This window comes from Hyalella azteca, unplaced genomic scaffold (assembly GCF_000764305.2).
Source record: "Hyalella azteca isolate HAZT.00-mixed unplaced genomic scaffold, Hazt_2.0.2 contig8399, whole genome shotgun sequence".
In the NCBI taxonomy this organism is placed as follows: Eukaryota; Metazoa; Arthropoda; class Malacostraca; order Amphipoda; family Hyalellidae; genus Hyalella; species Hyalella azteca.
Window position 1 is genome coordinate 22,814 of NW_025938494.1, and position 27,283 is coordinate 50,096.

Genomic DNA, 27,283 nt, shown 5'->3' on the forward strand with positions numbered 1-27,283 from the left:
ATCGCATAAGAACAGGTAGGGTATCCTTATACCTGAAAAACGAGCCGATTCTAAAATTGTTAACCAGCAACACATGAAGATTTACATCCGGAAGATATTTAGCAAATACAACTTTTAATTCCTTTGACTTAGTCTCAGATGCGGGTCCAAAGTAAGGAAAAGAACAGTAAACAACTTTCCTATTGTCACACTTGAGAACGACTGCAGTATATAGCTTGGACATAAACTTTTTAATTTGGGTGAACACAGATGTGATGGAAAGCCATTTTGTGAAAAGATATTGCGCAACAATTCAAATTCAGAGTGCATGTCTAGAAAAGTAGAACAAATGCGAAAACCGCGGTTTATCAATGTTTGGATCCCATTTAACTTGAAACGAAAGGAGCAAAAGCTAAAAATTTTAGAATTTGCTGGCAAGTTTTACTGACAAATTGACGGTTTGGGCATGGGACTTCCACTTGGCCCTACCTTTGCCAATATATTCATGTGCTCTAACGAGGCTACATGGTTGGCCAATTGCCCTCTTGATTTTGAAGCCAATTTTCTATAACCGATATGTTGACGATACCTTTTTGATTTTTAAGCATCCCTCTCATGTGGGCCTTTTCTTTGACTATCTTAATCTCCAACATAAGTCTATCAAATTCACCATGGAGCTGGAATCAGACAATAGCTTGTCTTTCCTTGATTGCAAAGTTACCAAATCTAATGGCCGTTTCCAAACTTCTGTTTTTAGAAAATCGACATTTACCGGCTTAAGCACCAGCTTTTTTAGCTTTTGCTCCTTTCGTTTCAAGTTAAATGGGGTCCAAACATTGATAAACCGCGGCTATCGCATTTGTTCTACTTTCCTAGCCATGCACTCTGAATTTGAATTGTTGCGCAATATCTTTTCACAAAATGGCTTTCCATCACACCTGGTGCTCACCCAAATTAAAAAGTTTATGTCCAAGCAATATACTGCAGTCGTTCCTAAGTGTGACAATAGGAAAGNCCACCACGTCACCCACCGCCACCACGTCACCCACCGCCACCACGTCACCCACCACCACCACGTCACCCACTGCCACCACGTCACCCACCGCCACCGTGTCACCCACTGCCACTATATACGTCACCCACCGCCACCACGTCACCCACTGGAGGCTGGTATAGATGGGGGCAACCTTATAAACACATCATATATAAGAATTCTGGAGCATATACCAGCTATCGAGTTAGGATGTCCTATAGAGGTTATCGAGGAATAGATTCTAAAAATATGGGAACAATTTTTTATTTTCTAGATTGGGTGTGCATATAGTTTATGGAATCAACATAGAAAACTTGTAAAACAGTTCAATTCTTTTTAGGGCGGGCGTGTAAATTTTTTTTTGTAATTAATAATTTAATTAAGTTACTAACAACATTTCCTTATCATTACAATAATTCTAAGCGAAACTAACCTAACTTCGCTGACAGAATTGTCACGAGTCCGCGCAGTTGGGGAACGGGTTTTTCAGAGGAGAGGTCCGTGACTTGCATCAGCGTGCCCAAATGAGGGCTAATAGACGGATCACGTCCAACGTTACATCCGACGACGACTCGGAGATGGAGGACGACGAAGGCGGCGCATCAGCGTGACCGTGGACTGCGACGTCCTAAACTCATCATAAGGTCATAAGGTCAATTGTCCAAAGCTGTTATTCTAATCCGACCACCTAATTGCACATGTAAATTAATCATTTGTAATATTTGGAAAAATAATAAAAAGAATGAGCATCTTTGCAATGAGCCCATAAACTCGGTGAATATTCTCCTTGATCTGTCATTTATCGTCTCGAGTCAGCGCAGTTGGGGGACGAGTGTTCCAGAGGAGAGGTAGTAGGGGTAGTCTGGGAGGCATATGCACGGTTGTCAGTTTACTCGAAATGCCTCGTAAAGACAAAAAATATATACACAGTGAAATGATTCCTAGCGCAAGTCTTCCAAATATTACGCCAAATAGAGGCGGCATTATAACACGGTATGAATGATTACATCCGTTGCAATGCCTGTAGAGATAAACAGTAGAAATTGCCACTTGAAGAAATGAAAGACTTCTATTCTGTTTGAATGAGTTAAGTACTTTCATCCTGAGAAAAAGAGGCGATGAGTTTTAGTCGTTTGAATTAATACAAAAAGAATATAAAGGCTTGGATTGGTCGCAGAAGTAGCAGGTGTTTGTGAAGCAGACAGGACTAACGTCAATATTTCAAGAAATGTTTTATTTTGTTTTTCGATCCTGAGAACTTGTTCCCTTTAAATACTGAAAATTTAAATTTTTTCAGCTCCACGGAAATTCTCGTTTCAATTTCCATAGGTCGTTCACTAGCTATACCATAGAATTCTTTAGGTTGAAACGCCGGAAGTAACCAATTATTAAGATCGTCATCACATTCCTACCGGATACCAGCTGCTCTCATATAGGAGTCAAATAGATTTTTGTAGACTCGATTAAAGCTCCCAAGGATTGAATGACATTATTTTAAGTACCTAGGGATTGGAAAAATAATTAGCCGCAAATTACAGCTTTGAAAGCTGCATTAAATAATTCATACCATGAAACAATTTCCGCTCACTGATATTAATATGATCTGGTAATTTTGGCATACTAGAGACCTAAAGTATAACATTTTGAAATGCGAACTACCAGCACTCCGTCACATATTAAAATGAAAAACTGGTCATTCTCCTCAGAGGATAAATAAAAGACACTAGTAATAATACGACTTCAGAAGGAGAATATGAAGTCTAATATTATAAACAGCATAAACTCGAAATATGCTAGAATGCATTAAATTGAAGTACAAATGTTATACGAATAAAGTGTAATAATAATGTGCAATTACTCCATGTATCACTCTAAAATTCCATCATTACCTTTCCCCTCCTCTTCCTTGACTCCATACTACAAATCTCTCTTTTGATCCTCAATTACAGCCGCAGTTGCTCCCTTTAAGTCATTTTACTCAGTAAAATTTCAGTCAACCGAAACCCCAATGGTACTCATAACATTTACTCCATCATCCTCACCGATCTCTTAAGTCTTATGGAATCAACTCGAGTATAGACTTTCACTCCCTCTCCTTGGTAGAAAATATGCATAAGCCGCTCAAATCGTTTGAACTTTTCCTTGTTGTTTTACCTGGCAATAAGCATCGCTGGAAGCCCTAGACATGCTGGTAGCCACTGAGCCTGGCACTTAAGCAATCATTTCCTTTTTGGAAAAGAACAAACGACATTGCAACGGTCATGAGACCACAAAATTTTGTCGTGCGAGCAAACTCCAAGTTTGCGCTCCGCTGGAAAATCACTTGTCTTTGAATGTTCCTACAGTCGGTAGCCAATTTTAGGCCTGTAAATACGTGTTAAGATTTCAGAAAGTATTCCAAAGTATTACCTTATCGTCTACTTAGCATAGAGCAAAGTGAACATCAGGAAATCTTCTCATATATTGTTATATGAGAAGTACTGCTGCTCTAAAAGAGAATTTTTATGGCAGAAACGAGTCTCTTTTCCATGGGAATCAATGTAACCAGGTGTTGTCATTAGTTGAGAATAGGTCTTGTCTGACCAAGATTTGGACTGGAAGATGATCTTGTTTTTCCTTGTCCAGGAGTCAGGGTTCAGCGAAGTCGAATTGCGTTAGTCAGCCTTCCGTCACTTTCACTTATGTCTGAGGCGCCACACATTTTACTGCGTGAGTTCGGACAGAGCTTAACTCTATTCAAATCCTATTAATTACTTCTAAATAATGCCAGCCTAAAATTAAAAATTTTTTAAATTAATACATTGCTATCTCGTTTTTATAAACATCACATAATGAAATTCTCCGAAAAATATATCACATGGTTCTGAAATTGAAAATCCAGTGTGTTGTGAACTTCACGTATCGTAAAAATTAGAGTTAGCATCCTTTTACTTCATTTATGTTAGTATAGTAGTATAGTATAGTATAGTATAGTATAGTATAGTATAGTATAGTATAGTATAGTATAGTATAGTATAGTATAGTATAGTATAGTATCTTCGGCAACTCGTAACAATTTTTTAGATTATGACTTCGTTCGCGTGTCATACTTACATATACGGAGTAATAATGTCAATAGATTGCTTGAATCGCAGATTCACTAGAAATTTAAAAGCGAAGAAAACTCCACAAAAATTCAGCATTTCTCTATTGAAAACGTTTCGGAGATCAGCTCCATCATCAGTTCGATAAATCTAGAACACAAATACAGTCAGAAAATTAATAAAGTTTGTGGTCAAAAGAAAAAAAAAACAGTTAAAGTTAAAACCTAAATTTACAGGCAAAGGGTAGAATAATAAAGAAATACCTAACTATTCACAATAATAATTATTTCTAATGGAGAAACGGTAAATTACGGAGAAACGACCGACATTTCTGAGGCCGATTTTTAAATTTGCATTGAACAAGAGGCGTATTCGAATAGCCGTATAACTCGCGAATGAAGGTAAAATCGAAAATAATTGTCACGAACTAAACACCACAGTTGGGGGTTAGGTATTGATATATAAAGTTTAATTCAAATCTGTTCAGTAGTTTGGAAGACATTTTTTGATCACTGCGATTTTAAGCACGTATTGCTGTTTAAATCACGAATGAAGGTGAAACGAAAAAAAAAAACTTGCGAACGCAGGCAAAGTCAAATAAATTTTCACGAACTAAATACCACCGTTTGGTAGTTAGGAATGTATTTTCAAAATTTCGTTCAAATCTGTATAGTAGTTAGAAAGAAATTCATTGATCACTGTGAATTTCGTCCCGTAACTCCATTTAACTCACGAATGAAGGCGAAATTAAAAAAATTTTCACGACCTAAACTTCACTGTTAGGTCTTGACGAATATGAGTGTCAAGTTTCATCGAGCTGCGTTCGTTAATTTTGGAGATATTATTGCTCATTGACTTTGGAGGTTGGCCGTGAGACCGGCCGGAATCCGGCCGTAAATCTGTCCGAGACGTGCTGGAAGGGACTACAACCTACAACTACATACATACGGTGGCCACTGTCGGTGGGCGTGAGATTACGACCACCGCCGGGCGAGGATTAAGTAAGCAACAACCGCAAAAAATTGCGAGGGAAAGATTTAAGTACAGTTGAAGTATGAAACTATCAAAATCTATAATGACAACAATGTTGCAAGTGCGACTTCTTATATCAACCCATCTACAATTGATGACCGGTTGCTCTCTGCGATTCTACTGGTACACGGCCACTAAAACACTACCGCCATGCCAGCCTTAACTGGAGCAACAAAGGGTGTGGAACGATGGATTTGACAGTAACAACATTCATACGAGTGGCTAAGCAAAATAATTATTCAAGCAGTGGGACACCGCCACCATCAGCGGCAGTTAATTACAGACCATAAATGTTCAGGTACGGTATAGGAGCATGACGAAGTGAAGCCACGAGACATAATGAAGGCAAAACAACTGAGAGTGACGAACTCAAGAACTAGGGGCTATGGGCTTCGGGTACGGCCACTTGCAATAAGCCTGGCAGAATAGCCAAGAGCGATAGTGATAAACACGGTTGTTACCAAGCCGTACCACTTTATGGAATCACACTGCAGGTAATAGGCTTCCGGAAAAATAGTAAAGATTAAACAGTGGTTAGAGATGTCAGACGGTGAGGAGTGATGGGTGAAGTTTTTAACTAGGAATCAATTTTAATGTTAACGTTTTGTTCAGTTTCTTTCACCTTTAAGTTTCTCATTTAAGACCAGTTTCTCATTTGAGACCAGCTAATGGTCTCGAATGGTCATAAGAAAATCACGACCCCTTGAAAAAGCCTCTACGTTCGATGTGTGCCACGAAAATCAGTAACGAAGAATCCATATTTTATGCAACCACTCTAAAATCTCGATGATATTGAGAGATAGCAGCACCTGAATCGCCCCGCATTTTATAAAAGATACACACATAACTAATCTGGGGTATATAAAATATTTGCAAGAGAATATCCCGTATGGTAAATAGGGCACTAGCACTACGAAGTAGCACAACGCACTACAAGCCGTAGTGCCGTACTAGTGCGACATGGAACACTACGGTTGGCTTGCCAAATAGGGCACTAGCACTATGAAGTAGCACTACGCACTACAAGCCATAGTGCGGCATGGAACACTACGGTTGGTATGCTAAATAGGGCACTAGCACTATGAAGTAGCACTACGCACTACAAGCCATAGTGCGGCATGGAACACTACGGTTGGTATGCTAAATAGGGCCAAAAGCATAACGCGCACTACAAAAATCTGAAGTGTCCTACACACCGCACTTCACGACGACACTACGGTATATTTCACCTTGTTTACTTCGTCAGCTATGGATCTGTTTGGCTTACAGCAAAGGCATCATCGCGTAAAAACCTCAGTAACTACATGCCATGAATATAAAAAAGTGTACCGCTTCAGTGAACAACATGTTATTCTTATGGCTGACATTTTCCTTGTCGAAACAAATGAACAGCGTAGAAGTAGAAAATACTTTTCTTGCTTTTGATACCATGTTTTGAATTTTCTTTTTTGTTTTTTTTCTGTAGTCATTTTGAATTCTTCTGCAAGAACTTTCCATGCTCCTCTCTTTTGTTCGATGTCTTTGGGAAGCGCGGCCTTTGAATATACATATGACGGGAAAGGTGCGCAGACGCATTGCGAATTTCAGCTCACCATCACAATTTTCACTATTACTATTACATACAATCACAATTAGACATTTTACATCAATCTTCTGCAAAGAATGAGAATTAATTGGGGAATAATTAATTATTTGAGCACTTAACTACCATTCTTCAATAGACTCATAGCCTAGTGCGGCACTATAAAGTACTCTAACAGCGAAGTAGTACTTCGAAGTCTTTCTGCACACGAATCAGTAGTGCGACACTAAACATTGTAGATCTACTTCGAAGTGCTAAGTGGCCATTTGCAAGCTTTTCTTTTCAGAAAAATCAGATTTCAGATTTCTTTTTTTTTTTATTTTCAGTGGTTTCAACGTGGGGCAGTGATGACGTCACGGACGCTACGATGTGTGCCAGCGGTGTTGTGGGTGTCATGTGTTTTAGTGTGGTGGTATTGTGTTGGTCTCACCACCACCACACCATCCTCACGCCCCCACCACTTCCACCTGAGGCATCAAAACCACCTACGGCACCCAGTTCCCTTTGTGGTTACCCTGTGCACAGGTTGGCAAATTACCCGAGTATTACGTTTCAATACAGGATGAACAGTGAAATTGAAATGCTAATCGTAAATTAAGATATAAAGATCAAACACAAAAGATGCTTTTTTAGTCGATATTATTTATATATATTTTTTGGGGGGTGAGATTACAATACCGGAAATAAAGTTGAGACCATGGATCATCGTCGTCAATTTTGTGCTTAGTAGAGCTTTCATTTATGTGATTCCATCGCCCTTGCGATTGAGTACAGTTAGAATCAATTAACCTAATTTGAGACCAGACGGAAGTGAATTAATTCAATACTTATACGCAGGCGGCTCTCGCTCGGTGGCGATCGCTGGCGTGACGACAGACGAGCGGCAGCTGCGGCAGACTATCGTGATGCTCAAGTCTGCCGCCCTCGCCACCCGCACTCGTCTCAGGTGCACATGGGATCTTAAGGGTCTGCTTCCAAACGATGCAAAATTTGAGAGCTCAGAGAAATTCAGACCAGGGTAAAATCTGAGTTCGCTTATTAATTCGGCCGCCATCGACAATCAATGGTTCAATAATCACCGTAACGACATAACTACAGCTAAGTTGTTCTGCAGGCAACAAAGGTTGTGAATGTGACGGATGAATAACCTCCGTTTGGCTGGAGCCAGTACCACTTTTTGCCTTGCAATCAACACAATCATGACATCCCGTAACTGCTCATGACATGCCGGCAATGATCATAACTTTCCGTCACTGCTCAGAACTTACTGTCACTACTCATGAACAACGCTGTCGTTACTACAACGTAATGACAATCCACGGTTGGTTGCTGGCGGTAAAGATGTAAAAGGCACAAGGTGCTTCATAAAAATTTTCCTTTCCCTAAATACGTAAATAATGTATAAATTTTTATCATCTTTTGTCTAAGTCTAAAGAGTATAAATAAATAGCCGGATAAGCATAAAAATTTCAGAAATGGTTTCTAATTTGTGCAATGTGAGACATGCAACCGATTGGATGAACGAACACCAAGACCTGTCTTGGCCGCTTAGTCCACAGTCACGCTGATGCTCCGCCCTCGCCATGGTAAGCTTATACAGTAAGGTGAAGCAAAAAAATGCCTCACTAATGCAGACGAATAAAAAAAAGCTTTCGATTTTTTATGTGAAAACCTACCAAATGAATTTTATTTAAAGATTTCCTCTGATAAACAATTTCTTAAGTTGGCATGATTGGAAATAGAAAAAAACGTGAATTTCAGCCAAATTTTGATGTTATTGTCATTTATATAAAAGCTAACCTGGATGATTGAGGTGATAGTACTGATTAAATATTTACTCATTGATTGCAAATCAATAAACAAAATAAGACACAATTCGATTGATGCTAAGAGGTTCTTATTGCCTCATGCGCAAGTTTACTGACGAGCCAGTCCCTATTCCACCCCCCCCCCAACACCTTGTATAAGTGGAGGATTTCACTGTCGCCATATGTCCCGGTGGGACTGTACCGGTGTCGCTTGTGTCCCGGTGGGATTTTTACTTTTAAATGTTTTTCAGTTAATCCAGACTTATTTAATCAAAATACCAACCTGTTTGTAGTATATGTTGTCTGAGCGAGAACTAGGCAAAAAGTTTTAGCCAGCAACGCCAATTACACAAATTGACGACGTCAGTAGCTCAAAAGTTAAACTCTATTATGAAAATGACGCCATTCCCTTGAGTGAAATTGCATACATAAATGGAACAATTACCACTTATTATTTAAAATATTAGGCATTGATGAAAGACTGTTAGGTCTAAAGCGTGACTATCTTGAAAAAAGCGATGCGATGATTGCAAATATAATCATCAATTAACCTCTGATGTTTCTTGCTGACATTGCGACCCCTTCAGAAGCAGTTCTGCAGTAGAGACAAGAAAGTGCCCCCTTTTCATCAAGCATATCTTGATTAATGTCAATCAATCGTGCAAGTTAATAACACAGGTAAAATTTTAGAAGATGAAGAACTGTCAATAAGGAAAGCTAGATACCTTTCAAGTATCAAAGCTGGACAGCTATATACCGTTCAAGTTGAATAAGATGAAGAGGAGATTATCTAGTTGATATTTTCTGCGAAGGTAGAAGGTTGACTAGCGAGACGCAAGTCCCGTTGTTCCCAAAAATCGCATAGGTTGTTCTTCCTTTTCCAAAATTTGTCGCTTATTATGAATGTTCATAATTTTTCGTTGGTCCTCGAGAGTCGAGAGAGGCGTGTTCCGATGGTGGTATATTCTTACTTCTACTGCCGGAAAGTGTTTGAATCTGAGGCAACTGCAGCACCGATTAGCATGGGATAACTTAAATTTGTATTTGAATTTACTGCATTGTTGTTTGAAGACGGTAATATTTTTCTGTATATCATCAAGGCCTGATGTTTTAAGCAACATATTGGTATTCAGTTTCACTGAAAGGATTAATGCCATTTTCATAACAGAGTATATCTTCTGAGCTACTAACGTCAGAATTAGTGTAATAGATAAATATGGGCAAGAACTGTTTTTCATTGTTCTCGCTCAAGCAACACATTTTACCGTGGCATGTTGGCAACAGAAATGTTGCAGCATGTTTGGGATGGCCAGAAGAGGTTTGGCGAGAATCGGTTTGGCCAGATGCAGTATGATCACGCTTTACTTGGGCATGCTTAGGCGGTGGCTGTGGAGATACGGCGGTATGGCTTTGAGAACTACAATTAATAGGCTTCTATTCCCTCAAGCATTCTTACCAATGGATAGGAATATGATTAACGTTTAATGCTGGGCAACGCTGGCCTCCGGCACGCGGTCAGTTAACTTGCGTATGAGGCTAGAAGAACCTCTTGGCATCAATCGGGGGCGCAGCCGTAGGCCACAAATTTCACTCATAAATAAGCCCTGGAGCCAACGCCCCAGCTTAACTATGCATTAACTTTACTCAGCCTCAGAACTAGAAGTCGCAGGCTACGCTTGACCTCCGTAATCCAGACAAGCAGCACACTGCCGAAAGATAACAGTGCCGGAGGTCTTTAGCTAATGCTTAAGCATGCTCGCTCATAAACAGGCAGTTCCTCATCCGGCTGTCCCTACTCCGGCTTAACCTCTTCTGGCCACCGAATCGACACTTCAGCGAACTTCCTTGCGAACCCTCCTGCGCCTGCAAACTCGAATGCAAAACCTAACTTCATTTTCAACTCAAACACTCATAAATTCGTCAATAATGAACGGAATTTTTTCAGATTTTTACATCAATAACTTTTTTGTTAATACGGAAAACCTAACTTCATTTTCAACTCAAACACCCATAAATCCGTAAATAATGAACGGATTTTATTCAAATTTGAAATATAAGTAGATAATATCAGTAATTTGTGGACGGAATTTTTTCAGATTTTTACATCAATAACTTTTTTATTAATACGGAAAACCTAACTTCATTTTCAACTCAAACACCCATAAATCAGTCAATAATGAACGGATTTTATTCAAATCTGAAATATAAGTAGATAATATCAGTAATTTGTGGACGGAACTTTTTCCAATTTTTACATTAATTACTTTTTCATTAATACGGAAAACCGAGGAAAACTGCGAGGTGAACTTCACGTTCACCTCGCAGGTTAGGTCCTAGTCAGGTCAAGTTTCAGTATTTTGTAGCATTAGAAAAAAGTTATTGATGTAAAAATCTGAAAAAATTCAGTCCACAAATTACTGATATTATCTACTTATATTTCAAATTTGAATAAAATCCGTTCATTATTGACGGATTTATGGGTGTTTGAGTTGAAAATGAAGTTAGGTTTGCATTCGAGTTCGCAGGCCAGTTCGCACGCGAGTTCGCTGAAGTGTCGGACCGGTCTTCTGGTCTAACCTATTCACTCCGTTCCGGCTCACAACCTTCTTGCAACCAATGACTGACTCTACCAGTGCACTTGGACCGCCTTTCTAACTTCTTGCAGCCAGTGAGGTTAGGTTAGGTCCGCTCAGGTTTGTTTTGGGTGGCGAAAGGTTGCAGCTCGTATAGGTTAGGCCTGAAGCGGTTAGGCCAGATGAGGTTTGGCCAGATGCAGTATGGCCATATTTACCTTCGGCAAGTTTATTTTGTGGCTGTGGATATCCGGCGCTATGGCTTTGAGCACTTGACTTCATAGGCCGTTATGCATGCACTCTAGCGTTCTTACCTATGGAAAGGAATATGAACTAAGTGTGAAGTTTGGCAAAGCTGGCCTCCGGCATGCGCCCCGTATCAATCGATGCGTGCCTTATTTTGTTTACTGATTTATAAACAAGTTCTAGATATTTATTCAACATTATTACCTAAATAATTCAGGATAAGTTCCGAAAAATTTTACACAAATGTCAAAATTGCGCTGAAATGTCGTTTTTGTAAATTTTCAATGGCTTTGCGTCAACTCTAGTCAAAACAAATCATATGTTTTGAAAAAGGGGTGCATGCCGGATTCCTGCTTCGACAAACTTCAAACTTAGTTCATATTTCTTTCCGTAGGTGAGAACGCAAGAGAGCATAGCAGTGCATCAAGTCAAGTGCTCAAAGCTATAGCGCCGGATGTCCACAGCCACAAAATAAGCTTGCTAAAGGTAAGCATGGCCATACTGCATCTGGCCAAACCTCTTCCAGCCTGACCTCTTCAGTCCCAACCTATACAAGTTGCAACATTTCTCCATCCAAAACAAATCTGAGCGGACCTAACCTAACCTCATTGGCTGCAGGAAGTTAGAAAGGCTGTCCAAGTTTGCTGGTAGAGCCAGTCATTGACTGCAAGGTTGTGAGTCGGGACAGCATGAATTGGTTAGGCCAGAAGAGGTTAGGCCGGAGTAGGTACAGCCGGATGAGGAACTGCCTGCTTTTGTGCGAGCATGCTTAAGCAGTGGCTGAAGACCTACGGCGCTATTATCTTTCGCCAGTGTTTTGCTTGTCTAGATTACGGAGTTCAAGCGTAGTATGCGGCTTCTAGCTCTGAGGCTGAGTAAAGTTAATGCATTGTGAAGCTGGTCCAGGGGGAACATGAACGAGCAGTAAAACATCTTCCCAATGCTTGCCTTATGTTGACATCTTTGGAAGGACGAAGCATTTTAATTACACTTTTTCGTTATCAGCTGGCTAATTAGAACACAGGTGTCAACATGAATTTCCCTTGGAACGAACTAACCGTCCATGGCGAGGTCTTCCAGCAAGGCAAATGAATGAAGCGCTGTACTCTATTTCTTCTAAAATCTAAATGATTGGGATCATTCCTTTCAGTTGCATAAATGCCGTCCATTTTCTGACTGACTGGTGCCACTTTTTTTTCGTTATTTAAGATTTCATATTAAAACCACCGCATTAAGTGCAAGCCCCATGAACCCCTCCACCTTCAGGGTCAGTTCTATCCTGTGGAGTGATTGTAGGTGCATAAGTTTCAAGCTTGAAAAAAAAGAAGCCATCAGTGACCTCCCAAAGTTGCATGCAACTATGTATTGTGCACCATTGGAAAACCAAGATCAATGTTAAATGGTTCCTCAAAATAAAAAAAATGATATAAAATTAATTTTTTTCTTGATTTATCCATAATATATCCCTATCATCGCATGGAGGTGCGAATGAGCAGGTTGCTGGCTTGGGAGGGGGAGGGGGGAATCATCAAAGGCCACCAATAGTGATTAAAGGGTCGGTATTTCGCAGACTCGAGCCAAAAATTTTCTGCCAAATCCTTGTGAATAACATCCATGTCGTTTCAAGAACGAGTTACTTTGAAATGCGATAACCTTCGCACTTAACTTGTGCGTCAACAATAAAATTGACCAACACTCAAAATTTTTGCAAGGAGCGAGAGACCAGATGGACCCTCATTTCCTGCCCGCATTACGGTTTCTCTCAGTATCAGTAGCGGTTGTGCACACAAGCTCAGAAAGCAATGGTGGTCATTTGAAACTAGGCGACTTAATCACTAGAGAGTGATAAATTTCATTTGTTGGGATTTTGCCAAAAAAATTTTATATTATTCTGTCAATAATTGAATCCACGCAAAATAACATAATAATGGACAGATTAAAATATTGTCAAGAGTAGTATATATAGTGTGTGAATAATTAGATTGAATTACTCCAAGTAGGAGTGCTGGAGTAATCCAAGGAGGGCGTCATCAAGTATTAATCAACCGATTTGGGGCGCCAATGTGCGATGTTGCTTTTCTGTGCAAATCTTATATGAATAGTAATTATGTAGGACCTGAGGGCTGGTTCGGTTGTAACGTGATCCGACGATATTGAGAAACAGCGGCATTATAGTATTAAAGTAGCATATTATTATTAATGATTATATTCGGCTTAGAGTAAAATGTTATAGTGAAACATGATCATATGTTGAAGCTTCAACACTAATGTCTTCAGCGTCCAATTGAAGTAAAGATAAGTCTAGAGTATATACGAGGCTGTTCTCTACTCTGACGTTGATTTAGATATACTATTCTGTGTGACATGGACTGGGGCAATGGGTTATACCGACATCGATTCTCGCCCACGACTTTGGTTTCCGGGTCTAGGTGGAGCTCATATAGACTTACTACCAAGGTGATAAGTCACTACCTGGTTGGATAAGGGAAGGTCAACACAAGTATATGTTTATGGACATATCGCTATCAGTCACTGGACAGTAAAGCTTCACAATCCGTAAAAGTAACGGTTAATAACATAACAAACTTTCAATGGTTGTCAGACGTTCTTAATTGTGTTGCAAGAAGAAACCAGAGGTATTTACAATTTTATGACATTTCTACATGTCGCCGTACTATTCTCTTATATTCTCATATTTATGTGGGTCATCTATCGCGCATTCCCTGCCAATCGCGACAATTGCACCGCTGTAGAGAGAGAGAGAGAGAGAGAGAGAAACTCTTGGACCACAGAGAGAGCCACCTCTGGCAAAGGCTTATTAGTATCTTCCTTGTGTGATATCAACAAGACTGAGGGTCTTGTTGATATCCTGTAAATCGTGTTCATCGTTTAACATCAAACCTTCTCATTCAGGACTGCGTTGTTGGTGGCGCTGACATACTCTTTTTCTGCTTTAGTATCTGTTTCGGACGCAGCAGTCCCAGGCCACAATGGATCACCACCTCTGATTATCGCGCATCCGCGGATCCGCCCACATGTGGGCCAGCTGATGCACGATGCTGTTGCATGCTTCTCGCCGTTGGTATTGGTGGTTGATCAAAGATTTTGCCCAGGAACACGTCCAGTCGGATCTTGAAGGACTCTAGGGTGAACTCACCCTCTCTTCGATCCTTTGGTAGGACGTTAAACAGCCTCGGCCCTAACACGGAAAGGGATCATTCCCGCAGGGATTGAAATTTGACCGAAGGTCTGTTACGTTGTCGAGAATTCTGCACAGTCTCCCCATTTTCTTCTTATGGTATGTGATGGTATCCAGAAGGTCTCGCTTTCGAAGTTTGGTGCTTTTCCTGTTATCATTTTCCATGTGTACAGAATGTCATGTCTCTCCCGTCTCCTCTGCAGTGAGTACAGACCCAGTCGCTACAGCCTCTCCTTGAGTTCAACTCTTCCATCCCTCTAATCCTGGAAGTGAAGGTTCGTTGGACCCCTTCCAGTTGCCTCACTGCGCCGAGTGTGTACGGGGTCCAGAGCTGGCAGCAGTATTCAAGGATAGGCATTCCAAGGTCTCTGAAGAGTGTGATCTGAACGTTCTGAACGTCCGCCTGATCCATCCCATCTGTCGCCTACGGCCTACCTCCTGCGGTTATTGCCGTATATGTGATCACCAAACTTGACCCAAGTGTTCATCAACACTCCTAGATCGCGAAAGAGTCGCTTTTCTTCGATTTCCGAGTTGTCATGTGCTAAGAAGCGGTGCTTCATTCCAGCTCTTCCGGGACCTCTGCACCTCAAACTTGTTCCTTTTGATCTGCAGGTTGTTCACTTGCGCCCAGTCATATATGGCAGAGAGGTCTTCTTGCAACCTCTCACAGTCCGTCCTGTCCGTGATAGTCATTAGTATCCTAGTGTCGTCCGCGAATGAAGATGCAGTGGTGTGGTACACTGTCATATCTATGTTGGCGATGTAAATGAGGGAAAGGGCCGACTACCGTTCCCTGTTGTACTCCACTCTTCACCCTGGCCTCAATCGATCTAGAGCCTCCAACAACGACATCTTGTAGTCTTTCTGTTAGGGAGCTGTGGATCCATTCCAGTAATTCGCCTCCGACCCCCAGTAGTCTTAATTTTCTGAAGAGCACTCCATGGTCAATGTTATCAAACGCTTTCGCGAAGTCCAAATACCCACGGCCACCCCGGCCCCCTCCTTTTGCATGGCCCGGATTTGGTGGTGATGCTCCAGTAACTGAGACAAACTGGAGCGATTTCGTCCAAAACCGTATCGCCTTCGATTGAAAAGGTCAGTTTCCGCCATGCACTGCACCAATCTTCTCAAATACTTTGATTATACGTGATGTTAATGTACCCGGCCTGTAATTTTAGGGTCTATCTCTCGCACCTCCTTTGTAGATTGCGGTTAGTATCTTTAATTCTTGGTAACTAGGGACGTTTCCTTCTCTCTATGATGTTTTCCAGAGTAAAGTCAGAAGGACCTTTAGTGAACCGACAACCGACATATTTTTTTCAGTAAATCGGCAGAGACTTCATCTGGCCTCGGAGCCGAAGAAGTCGATAATTCTTGGATATTCCTCTCTAGATCCGGTGTTTCAAACTCAATGATCATCAGAACCCACGACCCCCTCACCGGGTAGGGCTTGAATGACTCCAATTTCGTTCTCCTGTCATGAGTATCTAGGTTTGCTGAATACTTTATCAAATTGCGCTCCTTGCATTTCGCAGGTGCCATTGTCGTCTCCATTAGGGTTATCGTTATTTCTCAGAGGCCCCGCCCCACTGAGGCTCTGATTTTGGCCTTTGACTGGTCATATTTGTAAAAATAGTTTTTTCTCCCGAATAGTCTACCGCTAGCGCCTCCACAACTTGTCCTTCAGCCTATTGCGAGTCCTGCAACTGCCGTTCAGTGTCCGCAATTTTCTCTTAGATGTTCTAGCCTCCGCCTCTCCGTATTTCCGGGGGCGGCCGCTATCTGGTTCAAACTCGTTCGTTTTCTCATGAAGATCCGTCTGTCCCTTGGAATTATGTGCGGTTTGTGGGTAGTTCTTCCCGGCGTGTGACGCGTGCATACCTGCAGTAATATTTCGCACAGCTTGTTGTACATTGCTTCTGCATTTAACTTCAGGAATTCTGATCTCCAGTCGACGTCGAAGAGTTCGTTCCCAAAGGCCTCCCAGTCTTTTCTTCGATGATGAAAATTTAGACCAGTCAGGCCCTCTCGAGATGTAGGTCTGGGCTTGTTTCCAATCCCAATTGTTGTTTCGACCACCACTAGTCGATGGTCTGACAGTGCGGTCTTCTCAACACGAATATCAGCAGCCAATTCTTCATTGCTGGAAAAGAATAGATTCAGGATATTGTGTTCTCTTATTGGCACCAGCACCTGTTGACTTATCAAGTGCTCCCTAGCGAATCTAAGTTTGTGTTGCCTGGGTTCCGTCCTGATCTCTGCGCCGTCCTAAATAGTCTAAGTGTGGTCATCGTATGCGCGAAAGGTTAAATTCTCCTGCAACCACAATATTTGGGGAAGGTTCACCCAAGTTGGCCACCTCTGTTTCTATTCACTCAAGAGTTTCATTGATTTTTTCCGGTGGGCAGTCAGGCGGTCGGTATACTATAGCTATGCACAATTAGAGATGAGAGATGTATAGTATAACATGTTCCACATATCCATTGGAGCCTAAATACAGGTAAACTGTTTTTTTTTCGCGAGGGAGTTTCTGAGGTAGACTATAACGCCTTCTTTTTTCCTCCCTTCTTTTCGGTCTGCTCGATAATGTTGAAAGCCTTTCATTTCGATTTCACCATCTTCAATATCCTGCCTCAGATGGGACTCGGTTAAAGCAAGCATGATTATTCCTTAGTGTCTCAGTAATTTCTTCATGTAAGCCGATGTTGTGGCGTTTCCTACTTGGGAAGAGCACCTCGATATTGGCTCTCATGATGCTAGACTCGTCCTTTCTTAGTTGCTGCAACACTGCACCGCCTGGGGTCTCTGGCTTAGCAGCTCTTGCATTTGTTGCTGTGATTTCTGCTGTTGTTCGTGTAGTGTCAACAGCTGTTGCATTTGTTGTTGAAACTGATCTACTTGTCTCTGCAGGCCTCAAAAATTACTGCGACTGACATGATAGTGAAATCGAGTTCTCCACTCCGGTAAGATGTGTTGTCCGGTGTGGTAATTATTAAAACGGGTCACCTGCCGAAGACCACCACTGCCCTGGATGTAATGGACCATCATGATTCCTGCCTTCCGGAACGTAGCCTTCAATACTTCAAGCCGTACGTATCTAGGCCGTGGGTCGAACCAGCCCTCGGTCGAACGGCCACTGGTCGAAGGACGATAAATTTTGGAACAGAACTATGCTATCTGAAACCTAACCTCAGATGCGGTGAAGGAAGTCATATTCGATCCGCGGCCTGGTGGTGCACGGCAGGTGGTGGTCAAGGCCGGAAGAGGACAAAGCCGAGTGGTGCACGGCTGATTGGTGTAGGTCCGGAGAGATCCAAGGCGTTCGATTCAGGGCTTATTGGTGCACAAAATTTGTGTTGCACGGCTGCGCTCCCATTAAAACCGCCCTGTTGTACCTCTGATTACGATAGATTCGCCCTCCCCAGAACGTTTTTTTCAACAAATGCATATTTTCTGAAGTTTTGAGTTTGGGAGTAGAAAGTATCTGGTGTTCCGGGGATGAAGTAGCAGAGTCCCGTCTCCTTTCGGAATCACTGCTGCCTTTCTGTTGTACCTAGAGTGTGGGGGAAGGGAGGGGGATTAATAGGTGGTGAGTGTGTGGGAACCAAAGCACGAACGTAGACACAAACACGCAAACTGGGACTCGCTACCAAGTTAAATTTTCATACTCAGGCACACCGTTTCAACTAACGCTGTCGAATGGCAATATATATATTCGTCTGGTTGCATTTCAACATTCAAGAATAAAATATTACTGTAGGCAGAGATCCTTTGCACTCTACGCGTTACTAAAGTTTGTGGACATCGGCATTAACCTTTTACAAAAGATTTTTATTTTTGTCTCTCCAGGTTCATCTTGCTGAGCAATGACATTGATATATACAAGAAAGTCTGCTCCAAAATAACGCAATGGCCTTCGGAATACTCGACCCGACTTTCATTAGAATTCAGACCAATATACGTTCCGTCGGACTCCTCAATCCTGGAAATGTACGACAAATGCTCGACTGAGCGACTGTACCTGCCGCGAGTGTTGCCAGACGTCGATGCTGTCGTCTACCTCGACACTGACATGATATTCCTCCGCGCGCCCGAACTACTTGCCCAGCAGTTCCAGCTGTTCAACCAAACGCAGATGTTTGGAATGGCTTCCATACAGGGATACTACTCGGCGCATACCATTAAAGTAAGACTGACACCATTTAAATTAATAATCGCCGGTCTGTGCCGACTGGCATGATGTTCTATATTTTCAACGGAGTGCTCGCTCTCACTGGCAATCCTCGTTCATCAGTTACCAAATCGTGAGTGCGTGTCAATAGGAACTAGTGACTATTTACTAGGGTGTAGCGAAAAACAACTTTTTTGGAAAATCGCAATCCGAAGATGTTTTTTATGTGGACGCCTACAACCCGAATCCCCTTTAATCCAACGTTGACGTTAAGCCATTGAAAATTTTGAAAAAAGTGAATTTCAGCCTAATTTTGACCTCATTGTAAAACTTTTGAAAATGAACCTGGAATTTTGTAGTTTTACTGCTAAATGAATATTTAATATTCAATTATAAATCATTAAAAAAGTATGGCACAAATCGATTGATGCTAAGCTGTTTTTCTAGCCTCAAGAACCGGTACCTACCCAACCCCTCCCCCGAAACCTAGGTTGACAAGAGGATTATACTGTCACTTGTGTCTCTGTGGGTTTGTAGATTATTTAATTGGACTCTAATATTATCTTGGAAAGTTTATAGGTAGTGCATGCAGTTTATTTCATCTACATTTCATTCAATTCCTATAAACAAAAATTTGGTTTCGGATTGAGACGAAATTTTCATTCGATTGAGCAACTAAAACCTACAACGGATGGTTTTTAGGTCGTCCACGAGGTAAACAGACCATGCTGGTCAGAGTCAGTCCTACGTTGAATCATGCAGCATGTGAATGAATGTTGCCAACATTGAATTGAGTGAACGAATGTTGCCAACATTGAATTGATGATAGGTAGTGGTAGTGCTCCATCAACTGATACCAGCAGCGGCGTTTTCGGAGGAAGCCTTGCTGTCCTCGATTGGAAGAGTCTGCTTCCTACATATGCTGCACAAACCTTCTGGCCACGACTTTCTCATAGACATTGATTTCATGATTAAGGTCATGATTGAAGCCGCTAGCTTTCAATTTAGAATGGACTGTTCATTCTCACATTGAGGTAACATGAAACGTTTCCATCTCTCGACAATGCTTTTCATAGCTAAGTCAGCGTGAACTTCGGTGCTTCGACACTTTTTTCCTGTTTTTCTTGCAGGCAGTTCATCCGGTCATGCTTCCGAAAAAGTAATTGGTTTTTGAATACTCATCTGTACATCAAACTTAATGTTCACTGAAACCCCGCTGTAATGATCGAGTCATTTCCAGTTTACGTTAGGGTAATATTCACATTAGGCGTCATAATCTGAATCCTTTAGCCAGTCATCAGCCACTCATTCTCTGGTCGCCAGCGTCATAGTTACGGTTGCGGAGACTATCCAGTACACCAGAATAAACAAGTCTACCACAGCATTTTGTTATCGTCTGTAGACCTATTTAACCGCCCAATATTGTTAGTAGCCTGCGCTTCATCCGTCAGTCGTCAGCGACTGACGGACTCTACCGTCTGTGACTCGACCGTCAGTCAGTCGTCTGTGCCTATACCGTCAGTCGTCATTGACTACCCTTAGTCGTCTGTGACTCTACCGTCGGCTATCTGCACTCCTTCAAAGGACCATGCTTTGTTCCCTAAGTTGAGTATTCTCGCCTACAGCTTTGTCTACTTGTTTATATTCAATAAAAATTACTGTGTAACCCGTCCATTATTATCCATTGATTCGATTGATGCCGTTCAGCATCTCCGATACCCTGACACCCGCAACCTTGTAGTTCCTGAAAGACTTCATTTAGGTTATCCTGTTTTGGGTTGCGGTCGGTTGATGAAGATTTCTCCAAACTGAGCTCCCAGCACGTCAGACACGTCATGGTCATCTATGATAAAAACGCACAATTCTTTTATGGTAAATGGCCTCTTTGTGGTACTAATTTTAGCCTGGTCATATTTATAGAAATGTTTTGAGCGCTCCCAAACACGCTCACCCACGCGACGTAAATAGAAACTACAACTACCAAAGCTCAAGTAAGTAACAATGAGAATTATTTCATTAACCAACTAATTACGTTTTCAGACACGTTTGAACAGGCATTGCTGAGAAGTGAAATCTTGTCTACGAATTATGCGCATCTCATCTTGTCAATAGAATCAGAATTAATTGATACTCACCAAATAGAACTCCCGTCCACCACAGGTTAGTCGTTTTTCTTCTTGCATCGAAAAGGATGACAAAACTTCCTCCTAATCTCAGGTGCCGTTCGTGGGTAAGGGTTTTTGTGGCGCTCCGCTGCTGGCAAACTTGACACGCTGGAGGCAGAAGCCTTTCGAAGAGCAGACATTGGAGAACATCATTACGGCCTTCATGGACCGTATACAGTCGGGGGACCAGGATGTGCTAAACATGATGCTCATTGAGGTAGGAAGCGAGCAGAACAGGAAACAATGAGGTGGAGGACGTTTTGAACACGTTCAGGTAGACACAATCTGCAGACTCCCTCTGCCTCTCATTTTCGAAATTTAGTGTATATGAAACGTTTTTTCAAAGACGGTAACCTACTTTCTGACCCATTAGAAACGAACAACAAACAACATTCACGGCGTTGAATCAGTGGACAAAAAATTGAATAAAATACGAATTTTCATATTTTATTCATCTCTACTAGAACTAGCCCATTTTCACTACACTCTGCAAATTACTTTATTGTTATCATAAAATTTCATTACAATACATGTTCATTTACTATCTCATACTTTCATTCAATAGTCATTCATTAGAACCAGTCTTTGATTATCATTCGTCACCGTAGGGTTGTGGCCAAGTTATCAATCAAGCAGATAATAGCTTTATCTCACCTGCGGCGCGAGACATTTTATACCCGGCAACATTTCGACATTTCATTATTTACCCGCACCATCAACGTGCAGAAGCCACACCTGGTTCAACAACTTGGATGCGAGTGGAACGGCTATATGGAGCAGTGCTTGGAATTGGACTATCGGTGCCCTCGCGTGCAAAACGTTGGATTCTCCGTTCTGCACGGCTTCAGGGGGCGCTTCTTGACCGACGAGTACTTCGACTATCATGCTTTCAACAGGGTTAGTAAGTTGAGTGACTAGAAGAGGCGATTAACAAATGAGGTATAAATAAGGCAAATCAATTTATAGTATATGATTGTTAATATATGCATATGTAAGTTCAAACGGGATAGAAATTAAGTAACATGTCTGATACCACGTCGGGTATTGCCAGATCACGTTCCGTGCTTGGGAGGAGCACGTCTTAGGAGCCCCTCTAGGCGCCCTCGTGTCCGACCTTCTGGCGTCAATGAGAAAGGCAGACCTTGAACGCAGGGGAGATGACGGTGCACCATATTTAGGAGCACAATTCTGCAGATGCCTGATGAAGTCCTTGTTTTTGTTCTTCCTGGATGGAAGGTCTAACGAAAAATTAAGAGAAGGGATCGAAGTATTTTGCAGTGTCAAACTAAGTTAGTGCAGATTCGGGTTGAAGACGAGAATGAGTCAAGCATATTTTTAAATCATTGATGGTGATTTCTGTTATCCGAAGGCAATGGGGCCAATTTGATTGTGATCAGAAGCCAAATTAACCTTGCCAGGTCATCCGTTGCTTCAATTCTCGTTATCCAAAAGACCGTATTGCACTACTTCTGATCTTATCTCTCGTGTGGTTACCCATGTTCGAGATGTTCGAGAGAGGAGATTGCTTTTCTCTACAAATCGCTATCCAAAGTAGAAGTATAGAGAACGAGTGTGTCAACAAAGTTTAGCACAGAGCGTACCAAACGGCTTAAATCACGGGTTAAAGACCATTTACCCCCGATTTACCAAACACTCAATATTTTTAAACCTCTGCCACTAGTAAAGTTTGGGAACTATTCGTTACTAAACACATGGGGCCTAGCCTAGAGGCTTAACCCTTAACCTTCTACTCAATCACGATGTAATACTTCTTTCAGATATATAATCGATTTGAATTTTTGACATACTTTCCAGAACTGGGGTGCTCATCTTTATTGATCAACACAAAGCTATAATAAGGTACTTTATATGTCCCATTTCGCAGTCTTAGAAACTCTGCAAAGGTCAAATCGTAATGTCATCACTGCGAATATTCTTCATGTCGATGATAGGTAACTCGAATAGAATTAATAAATTAGAATTCACTCTACCAGTTTGTCTTAGTAATTTGTGATAGTTTTGGGATAAGTAAATTGAACTACATGTAGTTATTATGTCTTCCAATGGTGTGAAAACTATCAGCAGGATTTTGATTCTTTTCCGTTTGATATAAGAAAACGAATGAATTGATATATGAATTTCCGAATGCAATACAATAACTATTCTATGCAGCAATATTATTTGCTACATTTAATTAATTTTTTGGGGGTTTCATAATTATTCCTCATATTTGGTTTAAAGAGAATTGAACTAACGATAATGATTTTCGCCTGCAATCTATCGCGCCTCAATCAGGCACTTTAATTATTAAAATATATCACATTGGAAAGCAAAGAAAAATACTTCAAAAATATTATGCACAGACCACTCGTGCAGCTTTTTGAATTAGTATCCTCAATGAACAAATTTACTCGGGGGTTTCCTTATCAAGATTTCCCGGTCACCACAAGCATGCGACCATGAAAATATTCAGAAATAATCAACTTGGCAACAATTAGTTCCTCTGGTCTTTCCGGAAAAAATATGAGCTCTTGACGCACAAGCAACTGATCAAGGTAGGATCGTCTTGGTAGGGAGCGGTGAGTAAAGATGATGCTGGAGTTGATGATAGATGAAGAACTTGGATGAAATGATTTTTTACATGGAATTGAACGATTAAATATGACTGCTCATGAGCACAATTAACTATTAAAAAGACGTTATTGGTGAATAATTTCTGTCTTTAATTGATCGACGTGCTCCCAAAAAATGTTCCAGGCATCGTAACGTGAAAACGATTGTATGATTGCCACGCAATTGTATGATTCCAAGAACAAAAAAAGCAACCTAATTCATTATGGTACAGCGGTTACACAGTAATATACGAAAAACCTTTTGACTCATCCTTCAAATTAATCTTTTAAAACTTATTTATGCCTGACAACTGGTAAGATTAGAAGCTTAATGAAGGCCCCAGATTTCAAAAATTACATTCTTATTATATTTGTCATTTGGTCATCGGTAATTCCCTTAGTTATATACCCGACCATTTAAAAAAATATAACTCAGTGCTCACTGCAGCGAGTGACAGAGCGCAATTTCTCAAAATCGACGAAAACGTGAAGTCACAGATAAACGGACGGATGGACGGACAGACATACGGACATGATGAGCACAATAGCATTTTTTTCCATAAATGAGAAAATGCGCTAAAAAGAGAGCACAATGACAACAAATTCCAAATCATTTAGCTTTACGAAAATTTGAAATTTTGTTCCTAATGAGACCGAATATTAATTGTATAAACTCATACGACTTTTCACGTGCGTGTATGTTAGGTATCAAGACCAACACTGAGAAGCTTAAATGCCATCCATCAATTTTACAGTAAAATTTTTTACTAATTTTTTACTATTCATTTTTTTACTAACCGTGCTTTTTATCAAATCCCTTTAAATAAAGATCACGAGTTTGACCTATACGGGTGTTTTCAACCGATCCCTCTAAACTGGAATTTTCGATTTCATTTGATTTACTGTGACGTGATTAGGTATCATACTTTATTATTCCAATGAAAATAGGCTAACTTTATTACCCATTCCAATGTTGTTTAGTTTCACCGTACTTGATGTTTTCTCATTTACAAAATCCAGCAGTATTATAGCGTATTCAATTACAAAACTACAAGCAACGCATTTTTGGTAAAGCAATTTTTCTTTCGTTTTCGGTTTTATCGCGTCATCTGCTCTGTTTGCTTGCGAGGAATTGCCTGCGACACAAACATAACTGTCTGCTGAATTACGCATAGATGTAACTAAAAAATCTGTCATTGATGTAGAAAAAGTGAAAATTTGCCATTCCTCTTTCAGTAAATCTAATATGAACTATGAAAGACGCCATAAAAAATATCTTCAATTAAAAATGCGACATAAAATTGTCTCAGTGATAATTGCTGCTACTATGTTGGTAGTTATTCTTCGGAAACTTGCTAATATTGCATTGAGGGTTCAAGGAAGTGCGACTGATGAGGCGTGGACATCGAACCATGGACATTTGGATGCCAGGCGGGGCCCTCCTTTTGTCCTCATCATCTGCAACGGTAAGCATCAACGATGCCGACATAATTTCATGGAGTGCCAGCGAATTCATTGAGAGACACAAAATGATATAAAATAACACGTGGAATATGTCAATGTATATGATAATAATAATATTTCTGGATATTCTTTTATTACAGCCCAGAAAATGTGTGGGCGTCATTTCACTGTAATTGTTATGAAAATTATTGGTAGTAAATTGAAGAAGTAGCCATGCAGCCCGTGTAAAAATAGCCTGCAAGAGAACAATTGCAAGAAAACAAACAATAAATGTTTTGTTATTTTGCAAATGGAGGTGTTTCATTAATTAGAGAAATTACGCTCTGGCTTGAATCCCTTGCACTTGTTTTTTTTGTCTGGCAGGCATTCCTGGTTGGCTTAATTGTGTTAAAGATAGTAAGCAAAATATCAGTACATGCAAAACTCATGGTTTTCCGCAGATGGAAAAAACGATCGAGTAGGAGTGACATCCATGACCAAGTTTGAGGCACAATTGCGGCAAACCAAAGTGCTTATCAAGTCAGCCTTGACGCTCAGTCACTACCCGATCAGGTAATGATTAATCTAATCCTGGTAGCTTACGTATTGCACGTTGCACACCAAGGAATACTCATGTATATTATTCGTGGTTGATTTCATTTGGTAGCCTTCCGATTCGGATGTTCCCATTTTATATGTTGGTTGTGACGGCTGAGTTGCTGAAAGGCCGCTTTATAATTTAAAAAAAAAACCTCACTGTAAATTCTTCTTACATATGATAAACAACTTCTATAAACACTTCTAAAGAACGTCTACCATTTTTAGAAATATCTTTTCCAAACCCCCGAAAAATGACATTTCAGTTCTTTCATCCCAAGTTCTAGTATTGCGTTTTGAAGCAACTGCAACTTAAAATCTTGTTGCAAAGTCAGCAAACACATTTAAAGTTCTGAAATATGAAAATTTTTTAGCATGCCGATATGGCGGAGTCCAGATGAAAAAAATTCATGAATTTTGAATTAAATACTTGCAAAATGTTATGCTCATCCTCGCATTTTTCTGCATATTAAACGCATAACGAGCGAAAATTGTTTAACTGGAAAATTTAGATTTCATGTTGAACGCAGGGTTTTTCATATAATTAAACAAAATAACACACTTTTATTTGCCTTGCCACATTCGCGCGAGAAAATTTATTTGCCAAACCATCAAACTTTTTCCAACCTGGATGAAGTTATCAGACTTCAAGTTGGTTTTAATCGTTTTCTCAATAAGCAATGCTAACAAACTTTAAAGTTGTTAGAAATATAATGCACATATTTAGTAAAAATTTAATTTTTCCGTGGAGGTATTTTTTTCATAAACAAACTTGTTCCAATATGTATTCAAATAACTTTACACATTGATATTCATGCAACTTCCAATGCGAAATTTCTGTTTATATTCTCTTCCAGTTTACTATTATAAATCCCCTCAGGGGGGNAAAAAAATGTGGAGCTAAATGAAATGAAATGAAATTGTAAAAATGGCATATTATGTAACATATTTACGGTTGGCTGCATCAGAAGCATCTTGTTTACTCACTTAAAAAATAAGCTCAGAAAAGAAAAAGAAAACATTTGTACACAAAATTTTTTACAAATTTCATAAAATTTCAAAACGTTTATTTCTGATTCTGCTGCCGTTTATGCTCATCTTACATTTTTCGAATCAGATTCATCATTTTAGGCGATGACGACACCATTCTTCCAACCATTGAGGCCCACGTGTCCAAGTGGCCAGATCGTATACGTGATCGTCTCACTCTAAATTACCGTCCAGTCTTCATACCCGATGACTGGAACTTGGTCAACCTCTACGAGAAGTGTTCAACAGCGAGGTTGTTCCTGCCGTGGGCGCTGCCTGACTTGGACTCAATAGTTTACATTGACACAGATCACGTATTTATGAGACCTCCGGAGCATCTGACTCAGCATTTCGAAAACTTTGATGACCGACAAGTTTTTGGAATGGCGCCTTCTCACGGCTACTATCATTCATCCAACGTCGAGGTAATTCATGCAAGTCAATAATGAACAAAATTATTTTCATCAAAATTTTAATTCTTCTTTGAAAAATTTGGCAGCTCAGATAGAACTGTCTAATTTATAGCATTCAATGATCAAACACACAAAAATATTAATACCCATCTTTATATTGTATTCCCTCCGCTTCTCTAAATTTCAAAAATATGAGGTGGATTAAGGCTACGAAATTTGTTTTTAAAATATTTAAATAGCTAGTTTCAGGGCTTGGAACTTCTTTGTGGCTAGCTAATAATTCACAGGCATTTATTTGAGATTTACTCGTTAATT

The 27,283-nt window shown here is 40.5% G+C and overlaps 2 protein-coding genes across 2 annotated transcripts; both read left to right on the plus strand.

Moving 5' to 3' along the window:
* The first annotated feature begins 7,042 nt into the window (after positions 1-7,042).
* LOC125178266 (glucoside xylosyltransferase 2-like) lies at positions 7,043-22,967 on the plus strand. Its single transcript, XM_047881623.1, has 6 exons — positions 7,043-7,234; positions 7,547-7,655; positions 18,388-18,724; positions 20,927-21,091; positions 21,601-21,771; positions 21,926-22,967. Exons 1-6 carry the CDS (start codon positions 7,057-7,059, stop codon positions 22,166-22,168), a joined length of 1,203 nt encoding a protein of 400 aa, XP_047737579.1. The 5' UTR covers positions 7,043-7,056; the 3' UTR covers positions 22,169-22,967.
* A 1,768-nt stretch (positions 22,968-24,735) lies between these two features.
* Positions 24,736-27,011, plus strand: LOC125178265 (glucoside xylosyltransferase 2-like). Its single transcript, XM_047881622.1, has 3 exons — positions 24,736-24,952; positions 25,391-25,502; positions 26,644-27,011. The coding sequence occupies exons 1-3, from the start codon at positions 24,775-24,777 to the stop codon at positions 26,999-27,001; spliced, it is 648 nt and encodes a 215-aa protein (XP_047737578.1). The 5' UTR covers positions 24,736-24,774; the 3' UTR covers positions 27,002-27,011.
* Positions 27,012-27,283: the final 272 nt, after the last annotated feature.